The sequence below is a fragment of the Chroicocephalus ridibundus genome, chromosome Z, assembly GCF_963924245.1.
Source record: "Chroicocephalus ridibundus chromosome Z, bChrRid1.1, whole genome shotgun sequence".
Classification (NCBI taxonomy): domain Eukaryota; kingdom Metazoa; phylum Chordata; class Aves; order Charadriiformes; family Laridae; genus Chroicocephalus; species Chroicocephalus ridibundus.
The window spans coordinates 62,645,552-62,661,949 of NC_086316.1; the positions used below are offsets into that span (position 1 = coordinate 62,645,552).

General features: G+C 39.4%; 1 protein-coding gene across 4 annotated transcripts in view; it reads right to left on the reverse strand.

Moving 5' to 3' along the window:
* Positions 1-16,398, reverse strand: part of MAST4 (microtubule associated serine/threonine kinase family member 4) — a 237,274-nt gene that overhangs the window by 136,711 nt on the left and 84,165 nt on the right. Inside the window, exon 1 of one of the 4 annotated variants that reach the window (XM_063319500.1) lies at positions 624-980. The exons of 2 other annotated variants lie outside the window; for them this stretch is intronic. In XM_063319500.1, coding sequence (XP_063175570.1) covers positions 624-670 — 47 coding nt within the window. In that variant the 5' untranslated portion in view covers positions 671-980. Of the gene's footprint in view, positions 1-623; positions 981-16,398 lie in introns of those variants that run through there. One more of the 4 variants, XM_063319503.1, reaches the window with a different exon arrangement.

Genomic DNA, 16,398 nt, shown 5'->3' on the forward strand with positions numbered 1-16,398 from the left:
GTATTTTCATATAGTTATTCTCTAAATAGCTGAAAGCACGCAAATGAGTTAATCAGTTTTAAGCGAGTACCAAGTAAACATACTGCTAAATTAGGTAAACATACTTACTGCAGAGACTACCAGGAATCCTCCAGAATGTCAATACAGTTCATTAGTGTAGTTACGTATGTAAAATACAGCTCATTCATGATGGATTTTCACAAATAGTATTTCTATGATGCTTTAATCTCTCACGGTGCTCTCTATTATTCAGCAGAGATAGAGGCCTTTCTAAAAGGCAGCACTGGGATAAACAAACAGTAACAGAGAGCTGGAGAGAAAGACAGACACCATGGCCTACTGACAGATTCTCCCCCTACAAGCTGACAGGATGCTCCATGCACTGAGATTCAATAACTTTAAATATGCAGAAATGCTTTCTTTCCAAATGTACTGCAATATCCCAGCTCCAGGCTCGCACATTTGCTGAAACCAACTGCAATGCCTTTAAAACGTGTTCTTTCAACCTGGAGCTGCAGTGCTCCCAGACTGTCAGCACAAACGTTATGTTAAACAGCTCCTGGTTGCACGAAAGCCGGCATCATGCAGAAACCATTAAAATATTAAAGACAGACAATACTTACTCCAAGGTCAGCCCTGGAATTTGTAGCCTTTCCCGCTGGGCTTTCATTGCTGTTATGTGTTACCACACTCTATTGTAACCATGACACACATTCACTGGCAGCATTCTGGCGATGACAGAGAGCCAAAATGAACCACTATAAAGGAATGGACTAACGATCTCTTGGGGGCGGGGGGAGGACCGCAAGTTTGGGTCCTTCCACCTCTAGCTGTCATGAAGAGCTGCCGGCTGCCTCTCTCACGTTAGCAGCAGCGCACGCCGCGCCGGTTTTGTGAAGCAAACGGCGCCTTCAGTTGTGCACGTCAAGTAATTCATCCCCCGGTATTCTGCAGCGGCAGCCGCCGCGCCGACACACACACACACACACGCTGCACCTCAGAGGAAGGAGAGGTCCCCCTTGCTACGCCAGCCCACAGCGCAAAAAAAGCCTGCATGCTTAAGACAGTTCCTCTCGGTAAATGTCAAACGTTCACCACCCCCTCTGATCCTGCCGAATAGGATTTAGCCATCTTGTTTAAGTCACATTATCCCTTTCCTTGGTAAATAGACAGGCAGTTTCTGCAGTAACAGAAGAGCAAACCACTGAATGAAAAACAGGCTCTTCTCCTTTAACAGGGAAAATTAATTGCCAAGGCATTTGAAGAATAAATGTATTCTTGTAATGCTAAGGTTAATACAAAAGGAAAAGTTATCATTCTGTTCCATCATGATTGCACTTGAATTTTAAAGGGAAATAATCTAGAATTTTCATTAAGGGTGAGAGCCAGACCTAGAAATTCCAGAAAAGCGTATCAAATTCAGGTTTAAAGGTAACTTCACTTAAAAGTAAAGCGGTATACAGCAGTTTATAAAGACAATTTTAGCTCAGTGCTGCTGTGTAGGATACTGTTTTTAATTTAATTATAGTCCTTTTTTCACGTACTCTCTCTTAGTCTGAGGTTATCCTTTTAATAAATAAATATTGTGAATTGTACCATGAGGATTAGCATTTTTTTAATGCACTATAAAACAACATCAAAAGCAAAGGCACTCTGCAAGTACTTATTTTTAGTAATTTCAGAGCTAGAATATTTTATCTCACCCGCATAGTTTTCCTGTGCGATTCTTAATTTGTACCTCTAGCACAATAGGATAATGTCAACCACATGATTTCATTTTTTGCCAGAGCTCTGTCCCTGCTCTGGGCATGGACAACTTCTACAGACTAGTCAAAGCACAGGACCAAAAGAAGCTGCTACTTTTGGGGTCCCTGGCTCATTTTTGGAAGAAATTAGTGAGTTCACAGGTACAGAGCCATGGATTTCAGAGACAGAGGGAAACCTCCTCATTAGGAAAACTGATGAACTGGATTTGGTAAACTAGATTGCTCTTTCAACCACACAGTAGAAAATAATCATTAAATTCTCCTTTCTTTCTCCTACATATTTATATTGGAAATTACAATATTTATATTGGAAAGTATTTTAAATTTAAGTAATGTATTACCTGGAGCCTTCATTTACAGATATTGAAAACAAAACCAAAGTATACACAGAACTATTAATTTGCATTTCTAAAACATAACAGACATCTGGATCCTGATGACCAAGTTGAGGCCCCAGCAATCATTACTAAGCCAAATATCCTGTAACTAATCTTTCTAAGGAAGTTCGAAATTCTCCTACCTCCTGAAAGAGAAAGGACTGGATCTAAGGGATTAAATTCAAGATCACAAACTGCAATGGGTGAATTCACAGATTTGCAAGGGCACACAGACTTGTTAGGTACAAAACTCCAATTCAAAATATGTTCTTCAAATTTTACTCAGAACACAGCAAAATGTGAATTTTCTTAAGATATTCTAAAACTTGAAAAAAAAATAGTACAGGAATCAACTATCTAACAATTAAACAGCTCCAACACTGAAACTGTCCATGCCTACACGTTTTTTCATGATTGAGTTTGGAGATAACTATTTAGGAAAAGAAATTTAATAAGAGAGAAGCAGAGTGTGAGGTATGACTACAGTCACAGGTTCCTGGTTCTTCCCTAGCTGCCAAAAACAGGCAGCTCCCTATTCCCATTGCTCAGCACCTCTCAAACCAAGCTCTGTTCCCTTAAAATTCCTCTGATAAAACCTCTTTTGTACATAAGACTTCTTCAGGCACTGAAAAGCCCTACTTCTGATGGAGACAGAAAATTTCAACAGGTAAATTGTCACTTGCGCACACCACACACGTACATCTTTATGTAAGCATTATAAAACGTTCAAAGGGCTTAACTTTGTGCATACTAACCTTTAATTTGGTAGTTCATCCTATTATCTATGTACATATAGGCACACACATGTAACACCAAAGTATTTAATTTTTGTTGTATAAAGCTGTTAAATTTTCACTGAAGGCACAGAGAGTAGGAGGCCCCTAGGAAGACAGCTCACTCGCTGAATCAGGACAGTACCACAATTACTTCCACACACAAACCAGCAAAAGGACTAGCTTGGAAGAAGGTGGGCTTCCTTCAAAAGCGCAATACAAATTTTACATGTTACTCCCATAAAGTTAATTTTAATACCGGAGTGAATGGAAGAAACAAGTCCACAATCAAGGTGGGTTTTTTTCCACTGTTCTTGAAGCAGTGCAATGACAAAATGCATGTGAAAGAATAGTCTGTCACTAAACACCGCTTTCGTGTGAAACATTCCAATTAGGCAGTAGGTGCATTTTACCTGCAGAAGACAAGACTGCTAACTTGTCTTGTGGTAAAGGAGAATGAGTTGGACTGGCAACTGGACACAGCAGCTTAAACATAAGCAACTGCATGTAAGGGCTATTTTGAGACCATGGTAAATCAACCTCTTCCCTGAGCTAACTGATGCAGGCAGTTCACGTCACATTGATGGTAAATTATTCTAAGCTGAGACTGAGCTATAGGTTGACTTTGGAAATTCTTCTTCTATGCATTTTGCCCGATCCAGACTGAAGTTTGGCGAATTTTGATTTACTGAAAAATATGGTCTTAAAGTTTTTGCAGGAGTAAATGGAAACTGTTTCACATATCTGGAGACAAAAAAACAGCAGCAATTCAATTAGATGAAGCCTTGCAAGTAAAAGGTGACTTCAGTTTGATCAAAGGAATTGTTTGCTCTCAATTTCAGACCACTTAGATATCATCCCACCAACATATAGTTGAGGAAGCAAGTGTAAGTTAAAAAGGAGGCGCATTGTACCCCAAATGATAAATCTCATTCATCCACTTACATAACCGTAGTTTATTCCTAGGATAAATAACATTCATTATACTTGCAAAGGCTACAGTAAGGTCAGAGTCTCAAAAGTAGTGATTTAATAATTTCCTTCATCTTTGGCATTATCCCTAAAACAGGTGTCATGAGTGCTACATTACTGAGAAAACCAATTCCATTAGTTTTAACACAGCATTATTACCATAAAAGATTAAATTACCATAAAAGATAAATCTTTTATTACCATAAAAGATAAATAATTAAATTATTAATTAAATTATTAATTAAATAAAAAGTTTAAATTTATCACTTACGAGATTTTAAGTTGAAATCTGCCGTACCTGTGAGCTAAAATGCTTCACGGTACACCTCAGGGCTCTATTGTATTATGGCTACTGGGAGAAATTCCACTCTTTCCTGATAAAAAGTAGATTTGTTTCACCAGCAGTATGACAGAGACCAGAAAAATTCACTCTTGGTACTAGATATAACAGAAGGTTTTGATACATAAAACTAAAAAAAAAAACCCAAACAAACCAACACCACACACACACCCCCCAAACCAGCAGCTATTTCAGGTTTGTACATCACATTCTTCTGACACTATGAACTAAGTATCAGACAAAGCAAAAGATAAGTAATGCTATACACAGCTGAGGAAGGCAACAAAACAAGGAAAATGTTATTCCGTGAGAAGTACTAGCTATATGAAGCAGGACTTTAACTTCCTGAAGAACGCCCTTGAACATCATCTGTTTGTTTCCCCAGCCTCAAGCCATGCCGATCACGACAGAACACGCCCCGGTTTGGGGCGAGACAGAGCAGACTTCTGCCCAGTGAGAGGCCTTGCTCACGCTAGTTGCCATGGCAACCGGGGTCAGCTGACCTGGGTGTTTACCCTGTGGAGGGTCAGGTGACCCCAACTGACCAATCGGGTGTTCCATCCCATCTGCCATACTCGGTAGAAAAGCTGAGGGAGCAAAGGCAACAGGTTGGCTCCTCTCCAAGGACTCTTCTTCAGTGGCTCCCTTTTGTCAACACCTGACATCTGAGGAGGACCCCGTCAGCCTTTTGATCCCGGTCAGTGTGTTCCAGTTCCCATCTATCACCAAGTCCAGTCTGGAACTTCCCCAGTGTCTGCCACTGACATCTCCCTGGAAGCTTGATACGGTTTTGTCTATATTTATATATGGTTTCTATTTTATAATTTTTTTTAGTTATGAATATTTTATTATTAATATTTCATTAAAGTAGTTTAGCTTTTTCTAAATTCATAAATCTCTTTATCTCTCTTTTTCCTCTCTTTCGAGCAAGAGGTGGGAGAGAGCATCTGTTGTCTAGTCATTGGCCAACCCGGCCCAAAACGTGACACAGGGCCAAGCAAGTATCCTCTGTTCTGGCTTATGCCCCTTTTAATATCACATAATCTGCAATTTAAAGTGTTCTTTTTATCTACATTAACCTGAAAATACTGACAAATTTTGCCTATATTGACACAACTTCTATAGAGAAAATTTCTTACCTGGAAAGAATCTCAAGCAAAAAGTCACAAACAGCACTGAAAGACTTTTAAGAATTGTGTTTCTTTGCAAATATATACCCTGGTCTCCTCTGAGACAGTTCTATAGATGAAAGCCAAATTTAAAAAGTTAAATATAAGAATACATGGCTCAAGTTAATAATTTAAATCCTTACTGGGTTCTCTCTGGTTTAGCAATCTCAGATATCTGCTTAAAACTAAGCAAAACCAGCAAAGCACAATGGAATGTTTTATTTCCTTGAAACACAAACCTGAAAGACTTTTCTTCCATACCACAGTTAAGCATTTTAATATTATATACTTTCAAGGCCCCCTTCTTCTGCAGCTGTTGACTATGCTTGCCTTTTTCCTTAAATGATGGTAACACACAGTAATACCATTACAGTGCAGGTGCCTCTGGCTTGCCTTAGTCTTTTAACATTTAACAGCAATTACGCTGAAATAATAAGCAAGTCAGTGCATCCCTTGGTTCTGCGTGCACTCTTAGCTAATATTTTCCAAAGGTACTCAAGAGTTAGTACTCAGCTCTCAAAGAACAATTGCAATGGACACCTTCTTTCTGTGACAGTCCTTAAACCAAACACCATTTAATCTGAATTTCTATCATCTAATCTGCTTAGCACACCAGTTCAGACATTTATGCAGTTCCAGCAAACACATCTGTTTACTAATGCTCATGTAGACATAGAGCATTCATTTTTTCCCTTTCAAACAGGAATTCTCTTCTGAAATCATAACACAAAAAAATATGCCTTGCTTTAAAACTACTCATCAGAATCCAGTAAATACAAGACTAAAGAATACCAAAAATTGTAATACCATCATAAAGCGACTTATGATTTATCCCTGATTTTCTGTTGGTCAGGCTTCTTAATCTGCAAGTTAAGGACAACACCTACCTATCTTAAGGGGATGTTATGAGATTTAGCTATATACCATGCTTTGGAGATAATCAGCAGCGAAAAGGCCTGAATTTGCTAGTACTTTTTTAACAGATTTCAAATTTTAGCATGGAATAAACAATTTCAGATTCGTTTAGTATATTTTATCTTGACTTATTTTTCCAATTATTAGATTGAAAAACTCTTACAACATGGTTTTGAACATGGAAATTGTGGTGCCTTCATCATCCTTGCACTCACAGTTCCTACTTGGTCTCTGGTCCCATCTTCCTCATGAGTACACCTTAGAGACAGAATTAATTTTGTTCACTGCAGCCTTCCGACTGCAGTCTGTAATTCCACAAGCGACAGGCCTAAAAACAGCTTCCAAAAGTCCCAATGACAGAAACAAATGCTTTTGTCCACACTTTCTGTGTAAGTCAAATTTCTGTTTTCTTATGCTTAAAAAGAAAAGTTGAAACTTTTATTTGCCAGTTTTCAAGAGCGCATTGAATTCTATACCTGTGACCATCTATGCGGTGCGCATCCGCCATGAGGGTTTATCAGACAAGCTCCTGTGATTAGTAGTTCCAAACTAAAATCATAGTCCCAATAAGGTAATCTCTAAGTGAAATGCACCTGTGTCACAATTACTATCAACACTCATCTGTGAAAGTCAGCTGCATACACTAAGTGACTAGGTACTCAGGTCACTGCATGAGAGTTACAAATTTGTAACTGAGAAGTGTTATTCAGGGATGGTTTTTTTTCCTCAGTTTAAGTGTTGTACTGCACAACCAGTAAGGATGAGAAAACACTAGCAATGTATGTGTATATATACATATGTATAAACATGCATATGTATATACACAAACTATTTTTTTAGCAGCACTGTCTCCAGCATGTGATAACTTTGCATCCTCTCATATCAATGGGAAAAGTAAGATCTCAGGATCTCCTGTTAAATAAACAGCAGTTCACCATGCTGCCACAGCAGCCCTCTAAACGGATCAGCTTCTAGTACCCCTGCCTGTTCAACTGTCTGTCTTCTTTTCCTGCTATATTCAAAACTTAGCTTTGTGAAATTCTCTCGGACAAGCAATTTTACTATCAGATTGAATGTTCAAATCCAAGACACTGCAGAATTCTCTAGCAAGCGGTAAGCGAAGTTATAAATCTGAGAACATTCAAGATCCTAACAGCTGCTTCATTGGTAACACTGTGGTTTCTAAAGTTCTAGCAGGAACAACACAGGAGTTGAGTGCAACACTGCTTCTTGGCATCGCTGAGAAGCAAAACATAGCACTAAAGAAATATGGTGAAAAAACAAACCAAAACTATTTTTTGCATTCTTTCCAATACAGCATGTCTGTGCACGTTATTAAGTAGCCACAAAAGAAGTCTGAAATATGAATCTACCAGTTTGTTATCTCTGACCGAAGTCAACAGACTGACCAACGCAATGTGTGTAAAACAAATCTCATGCTTCAGGTATCTGCTGGAAAGGGTCAAGAAGTATTTTTCTTATGGATGTGTAACTGGCCAGTTTATTCTGGGTTGTTTTGTTATTTATCACCTACTTTCCCCAGAAGTATTTGAGATAGGCCACAGTAAGGAAGCAATACCAGATGGTAAAAGGAATCCTTTCTCTTACATTCCTGTCTGATATGTCTTGCTCATACGCTCAGACTCAAAATAATTGCCTGATTTGCAATAGCAAAGAATTTTTCATCTTGGTCAGATTATATGAGGAGGAGAAGAGAGGTGCGTTACATTTGTTTCCCTGGGAAAGGGAGGAGAAGTGGGTGAGGATGACGGAAGGTGTTTGCATTTGCCCACACCTGGTAGCTCAGTCTATACAATGGGCTCAGCATTGCACATCGAAAAAAATTTCTCACCATTGCAGGGCAGAACCTGCACGTTCCTTGGTTATCTATGTTCAATACATGTCAGCCTACAGCACTATAAACTCACAGCACAGGGGGATGACTGTCTGTTACCCCATGACAGAAAGACATACTAGATGATCCCTTCCAGCCTTAAGTCCCGTAAATCTCAACATCATATATCTATTGACATTTACGGGCATATGCGTCTCACACCAGAAGACGATTTACAATAATGCATCTTATTAATGTTTCGCTGGAGTACACTGTAAAAGACCAGGTGGTCTTACAGAACACTTTGCCAGAGCCTAATTAGAGCTGTAATTCCTACTGTTCTGCAAGGGATTTGTTTTTAAGTTATAGTTTTAAAAAGTACTCTATTAAATTCAAATGTCTTCTTAATAACTTTTATAAATGAGTTGCATATTCTGCTGATAGGTCGATGGTATTATGTTACCAAACAAAGGAATAGATCAAAAGGATGTGTTTATTAGCAATGTTAATTAACCATTAAAGATAACAGAACTGCTATTGTAGACCTCTGGTAAGTTAACCTAGCAACTGGTTGTCACATTAAACATTTTAACACTGATCTCAAAACACGGCAGACAAAAGGAATCAATAATGTGCATCAGCCAAGATCTGGCAAAATCTCTGCACAACCTCACTCATTCTCGCACCTCCACAGTGAGTTACAACAGATAGTTGTGAAATTTTCCCTGCAGCCAAAATAGTTTCCTTGAATGCAGGAGCAGATGATTATAAGTTAAAGTGGGAGTGATGCTGGCTGGTCCTGCAACATTGAGAGCTCATACGACACATAAAAATAATGAAGGTATCTGGCCAAAAAGTGAGAGAGAAACTCTCTACTCTTTGTCTAAATATCATTTGGATTGTTATTATAAATGACAGAAAAAAAAACAGTAAGAGGTGCCATCTAATGCAATGCATTTATGTAGCCTTCCTCATATTCCACCACAGTCTCCCATCTCCCTTTATTAGGCAGCATCATTTTGCACCTGCCTGTGAAAACTCCAAAATAATATTCTATACAAAAAAACAAAAGCTTGACCAATACAAAGGCACACCTTTTGTCAACATGTTTTCTTCTGGAAAACTCCTAGAGCAGCTACTTGAGACTTAGAAAACCTTGTACCATATTTCACATACTATAAGAATTAAAAAAAAAAAACTAATCTGAAATTAAAAAGCAATAAAAATAGCTTAACTAATAAAGTTTCTTGTTGACAGACATCAAGCTAATATCAAAACTGTAAAAAGCTTGACAAATCAGTCTTTAATAATAATTATGGTCTCAATCTGCACTGCCTTTCAATACAAAAGAAACAGCATTAAAATAGTTAGAGGCAAAAATAGATATACTTCTTGAAGAGTTCTACAATACATAGGGTTTAAACAGTTTTTGTTGTTTTTTTTAAATTCAAGAGCCTTGTTATGCAGGAATAACCCAAACCCAGGCTCTTAAAGACCAGATGAACAAATGCTCATTATTTAAACTCTATTTCAGTGCTAACTGATGCCATTTAACCTTCCTGTATTTTTCCATCAAAAGAAATACACTGAAAACAAAAAAATGTATGATATAGTTCTGTAAGATCATGATGGTATCTGAGTATCCTCTTCAAAAAGTTAAAGCACAAATAAGAAATTTCATGATTCTATAATCCAGCCTGCAGCCCTTCTCGCCACACCCTACACCTATCTATCAACAACTAATATGTACCTAGAGAGTTAATAAGCTCTGTTTTGGCTGATTGATTTGTAACTGACTCCTCCTTAAGGCCATGCACATGAATACATATATGCCTGCAGAAGCTTCTTCTCAGTAGCTTTGTAAGGCTACCACATGTACACCTGAATATTTTTTTTTTAAAATGGACCTCCTGGTTATCGTTACACAAACAGGGGTAGGCAAGCACTCTGAACAAAGGCAAGCAGCAGAAATAGAGCAGTCAGTCTTTCACAAAAAAAACTTCAAAAAGTTTCACGTTTGTTGTCTTTTTTTAATCTGTCTTATGCTTACATAAAGACCAATACACATTTCTGCAGGGAATTCTGTCATTACAGATAGGCACAAATGAATAATATTGTCTGTGATGAGACAGTATTTTCTTCCATGAAAGCAGATACTTAAAATATGGCATCAGGTTTCAGCAGAAAGTTCTGGCAATTAATCCCATGTAAGTAATGATACATTATAAAGAGAGCTAGAAGGAAGTCCAGAGATCATCTTCTTCCCCGAAAGACGTCCATTATACCTATATTACCCCTACCGCTACAGCCAGCTGTTTGTCTCATCTGTTCTTAAAAGCAGATAGCGATTCCACAACAATCCCAGGTACTCCACTCCTCTGCTTCACTATTAATAGAGACAGTAAATGTTTCAACGGTGTCTAAGCTGAATCTCCCTTGCTCCAAATAAAACACATTATGTCTTGCTTTACACCCCAATAACATAGAAAACACTTCTACTTCCTACTCATGGCAGACATTCCACACGCTTGAAGACTTTCATGATCAGCCCCCAGCCTTCCCTTCTCTAGAGTAAATAACCCCGGCTTGGTAAATATTTTTTCATAGATCATGTCAAGTTTTCAAAGCAGCTTACAGTTGTCATTTGTTCTCCAGCTGATCCATCTCAACACACAGTAGTCAAACGTAAACACAGCACTCCAGCATAAGGCCTTGTAAATTCTTTGTGGGGTAGAATGTTGCATGCCTTGCAGCTCATAATGTCAGCTTCCCAGCATGATGTACCCTCTCCCCTCAACTTTTTTCCCCCTCAGCAGCATCGCATTGTGGAACCATTATACCCCTCAGATCCTCTTCTGCAAACTGTTGCCTTTCCAACTGTCTTGCATCAGAAAAGTTGAGTATTTTCTGCTCAAGAAGTCTCCAGCTTGTCCTGTTTTACTTGGTATATTTTCACCGAGTTGTCAGTATGACTTTGAAACCTTGTACTGTTCTTCAATATTATTGCATTCTTTCCAGCTTGTTGTCTGCTGCAAACTTAATTAATACTATGTATTCCAACATCTAGGTCACTAATGAAAAATAATGACTAAAGCCAGTCATCCAGGTTTCTTACACCTGCAGCCCAGTGTAATTTTCTGTTTAGTGTTTCTGCCCTACATGCAATATAGGAAAAGGTTCTCAAAAGTGACAACATCCCCACCTCGCTCCACCTCCCCCCCTCAAGACAGATTTGCTGGTATGGCTTATTGGGAAAACTTGTCTAAAAAAACAGAACAAAGTTCAGATTTACAGAACAATAATCTAAAAGCTTTCTGGGTTTAGATACATAAAGATATATTCTTGGTACTTTTGACAGACTAATTTCAACCATAAAACCAGCCATATTTTTAAATGTAAATGAAAACATTTCAAGTGTCTCCTAGCAGAATCTAGGAGAGAAGCATCCACAAAGAATGACAACGATCTATAAAAATTCATCTTCAGCCGCATCTCAATGACACTAAGAAGAATCACAGAACAGTTGAGGCTGTGTCTCAAGGCCATACCCACACACGGACGTAGAACATCCCTGACTTAATCCCATTTCCATCACATGCTGTGTTGAAGTAGCATGTATGTTTAGTCACCTGAATGCAAAATAGTGCCATGTAGCAGAGGGGGAAAAGGCATTCCCAACATCTATGTTCATGGCACAACCTTTACAAAGGCACAGGTAAGGTTTTCCATTCAGGCTAGAACACCAAGAACTTGGTTGTTTCAAATGGCATGCTCAGCCCCATGTTAGGAACACCTGGGATAGCATGTTTGTCTCAAATGCTATCCTTGCCTTCACTGCCTAGGGGCATGACCACACTAAACATTCCTGAGTGAAGCCACAGGGATATGAGGAAATGTGATTATACACAATTACACTGCCTTTTGCACTGTGGCAACAAACACACAATGAATATAAAGTAAGAGACTCACAAAACCTGTGTCAGCCTTTTAGACTGTCACTTGCTTCCCCTGTGGCCGTCATCTGCCATCCCTTTCAGGCAAGCATGGCAATATTATGGATCCACTTATCACCAGTACTCTTTCTGATCTTTTCACATGCCTGTGAGACCTGTCACAACACACCTCAGTAATCCTCACAGGTCTAAGCTTGACTGGCTTGCTAGGAAAAAAAACGTGACAGAGACGCAGAAACACTATGACATTTGGATTTGGCAGAAAGGACAAGAGGACAGAGATGGCAGAAAAGAGCAGCACATGGATGGCAGGAAAATATGGTAATGCCAGGTTAGATGCTGCCATGACTCAGGGAGCAAAGACTTCTTAAAGACTGAAGAGGCAGAACTGGCTAGTTAGCCCTTGCAGAACAAAAAGGTATCCTGCCAATATAGCATTTTCCTTCTCCAAACCTATAAAAGAAGAGCTCTATCCTGCTGCCGTCCACCCACTCTCTTTCCTTTGCAGCCTGCCACAGAAGCCACCCATCTTCCTGCTGCCCATGCTTTTGGCTGAAGCAATCTATTCAGTCTCTGCAACTTCCAGTCTTACAGTGAGCCATCAACCCCTCCACAAGCACTGTTTATGCTCCCTGCCCTTCATTTTAGTCCCAGGAGCCACCACCCATCCTCCCATGCACAAAACACTTGGCAACCAGGTTCTCAACATGCCTATCCCCATATGAAAACTACACTCACAGAGCGAGTCCTGCAAGCCTGGCTCAGGATCCCTGCCACAGCTCTATCCAAGAGAACACATCTGCAAGGATGGTGCTTAGCTTTAGAAAATGCTGAATATACAAACAGATGGAAAACCTCTAGCAAAACAGGAGTGTGTCAATAACCATATTCAGTCAACACAATTTCATAAGAGGGCAAACATGACACATAACTCCCATGGGGAAAGGGAGGCAGACACTAGGATGGAGGGGAATCAACAGGGCCCAGGGAAGTTTTAGGTGGAGACAGAAGTGGTAGAGGCAAAAATGGTCACGGCCATAAACATTATGTAGTATGTTCACAACAGCCAATGTGAGCTATAGAGCAGGCACCACTCCGAGCCAGAGACAACTGAGGCCTTGACAGTCAGCACAGGGTGCATCCTGCTGCCACGCTGTACTCTGGCTGCTTTAAAATTTAAATGACTGTCTACGGACCATGGACATATATTCCTCCCCAAGATCAAACCAGCCTTCCTCCTCCTCCAGCTCTTCCTGCAGCTGTCTCACCCACTGCTGCACAGAAATATAGTGTAAAGCCTTCAGAGGAAGATGCATCAGGATTGTTAGCATCTCCCTGTTCGTTCAAGATCTCTGGCAGGACTTACCTGCTTTGCTGCTCCTCTGAGAACCAGCTGTTTTCTCTGGTCCTCCAGAAGGAAGCACTTACCTTCCGAAATTTCACCTGACTCCTAGTCCCTCTCACATCCAGCAGCAACTTCCTGATACTGACACTGAAGTAGCTTTACTCTTCTCATGGCACAGGTTAAGACCAAAACTCATTCCTCGGGGCCCCAGGCTGGCATTTTTAAGAGGGCAAAGGATGGCTGGAAGGACAGTTGTAAAAAGAAATGGGCAAAGAAAGGGAGACAATCATGAAGGGATGAAAGGTTCAGAAAGGGGCCTATCATGGGGAGACTGACACAGAAGGTAGGCTGGGTATAAAAAAGACTAGTGGATATGAAAGCTTAGTGAAAAAGGAAGGTGAGACCCAAGGACTGTGGGCTCACAGATGACAGACAATATGAAGACACAGATGCCATCCAGCTATTGACGTAGCAAAGGAAGCACGTGAGGACATTACACTAACTCAGTGGTCCAAGAGCATTCTCCTAGTACGCACATGCTCTGTAAACACTCCTTGTTTGGTCCCTTACTTCCCTGTTAGGGGTAGGAGCACATCCGATTAACAGCCTGCAGAGGATCTTCCCACCTGACTTCATTCAGAATGAATCTCCAGGATGCATGTAACAGAACAGTACAGTATAAGTAAATGTAGTAGTACACTACTGCAAACTAAGACGCTAATACTAGAAAGTATCTACACAGCTACTTTTTCAGATCATCTTTCCAATATTTTATCCCAAGCTATGCAGCAACTAGGATGAAGATCTTGACTTGGAATTCTGGGGGAAGTCAGCACATGGCAGCAGGTTTCATCTGCTCCTCAGAAGATACTGAAGCATTCTGCATAAACAAAGAGCTTCCCAAATACTTTATGACACGGCATATAATATTGTGGTAGTCCAGCTGAGTGACAAAAAAACTGCAGATAACAAATACATTAATATACTTTATGATAAGCAACAGTATTGGTTTAGAACACTGACAGTAATAAAAAATGTTCAAATTTGCATTTCATAGGAAAGAGGGAGGGAAAAAAAGACTTCCTTCCTTCTCTAACACAAAACAGAAGTGGCTCACTGGGATTTCATCATCCTGACATCTCTAGAAAGTCAGCCTATACTTTACATAACTGAATGGCAATAATACTGAAAATTTCAAGGGGAAAATCTTTAATACTAGAAATACCTGCCAGAAGATGCAAGGCGGGCAGATCCCTGCTGTTCAGCCCTTTTACCTGAGAGCAGATATTTAGAATACAGATGATATTACTGCTGTCAGAGGAACAAATATATTGGGCAGAAACCTGAGTGCTTCTTTCCTTAAAATAAAATCATACACTTATTTGTGGGTTATACCTCGCCTTTAATCTCCACCAAAAAAAGAGAAGGAAAAAAAAACATTTATCATTAGAATTCTATAAGCAGAGCACAGGTTCATCAAACAATCACGTAATCTCTCCAGAGCCCCACCATGACCCCAATCCCAGAGAGACTAAATGTGTGCAAGCTAGAAATTCCATAGCGTTGGAAAGCTCTCTCTGTAGATTAAGAGATTATTCAAATCTTTGTAGCATCAATGCCAAAAAAATATCTATTCATCAATACAGCATAGAGCAACCTGGATCATGCAATTCATGAGGACATTACAACTCCTTTGTGACAATTCATTTTGACAAACTTTGAATTTTCCATAACTGAAGAAAATTCATGCCACAGGGAAAAAACCAACAAAGAACAAGAAGCTGTTTCAGTGTGACAGATTTTTGAGATTTACTATTTGAAATTCAAGCTGTGCTGACTAGCAGTGATTACCCATATGATGTTCTTCTGACTGTTTTCTCACTGGGTACGCACTTTCTTGGGCAGTAGAATAAAACAGGTGGTTATATGGTCATTTGTTCGTTTTGTGTATGCCATACAAGTTTGAAGTTTTACTAGAACAAATATCAAAGAGAAAATATTTCATTCACTCACAGTACAACTTCTGTTCACAGAACAAACAAGACAACGCTGCCAATGTTAATTTAAAAATACTAATAGCAAGTATCTTTCCAAAACATTTTTGTTCCTCAACATTTGCCACTGAAAGTCAGAATTTAATCACATAATTATTGCACTCACAAAGTTACCCCAAGACCCCCACCTGCTGCTCAGAGATCACTACTCCCTTGCCTCATCAGCTCACATTTCTAGCCATTAAATTCCCTCAGCATTTTCCCCTCTGCTCTTGCTATATGCTTTGCTGCCTCTACGCACACAGAAACACTGCAACATCACTAACTGCTGGTTCAACAAGTAATGCAGGACACAAGGTCAGAACTAACAGAAACAGTGAAAAAGTGAAAACAGAAATCAGTGAAAAAGGCCGCACGCTGAAAAGGCTGCTCAGGGGAGTGGACTGTCACATGGGAAGAGCACGAACAGTAGGTTAGCCAATTTGTCAGACCTCCATCTTATCACTCTTTTTTTGCCTCATTTTGTCAGGTTCACTATCCAAGTTTTGATAGTGAACTGATGACATCTTTTCTACTGCTATTTCTTTGTAGAGATTCAATTATTTTAGCACCTCAGCACCTGACTTCATATCACCAGTAACACATTAACTCTGAGATCTGTCCCTCAAACATCTACGCTGAACCTCATGCACTATAGAAGAATTATCTGAATGTATACAAATATTTTAAATATTTGAAGTTTCACATAAACTATTCTATTGCAAAAACATTTTTTAATTTAGACAAAGCATGGAGGCACCCAGATACTTGATTTTCTTTGCTCCCTCCCAAGAATTATCCTGAAATTCTGTAACATTCTTACAGGACCACGACTTGACCCTAGAGGCTGATTTCATTTTGCTTTTTCCTTGTGGCTTAATCCAATCACAATTTTGGTAAAGAATTACATAAGATTATTTT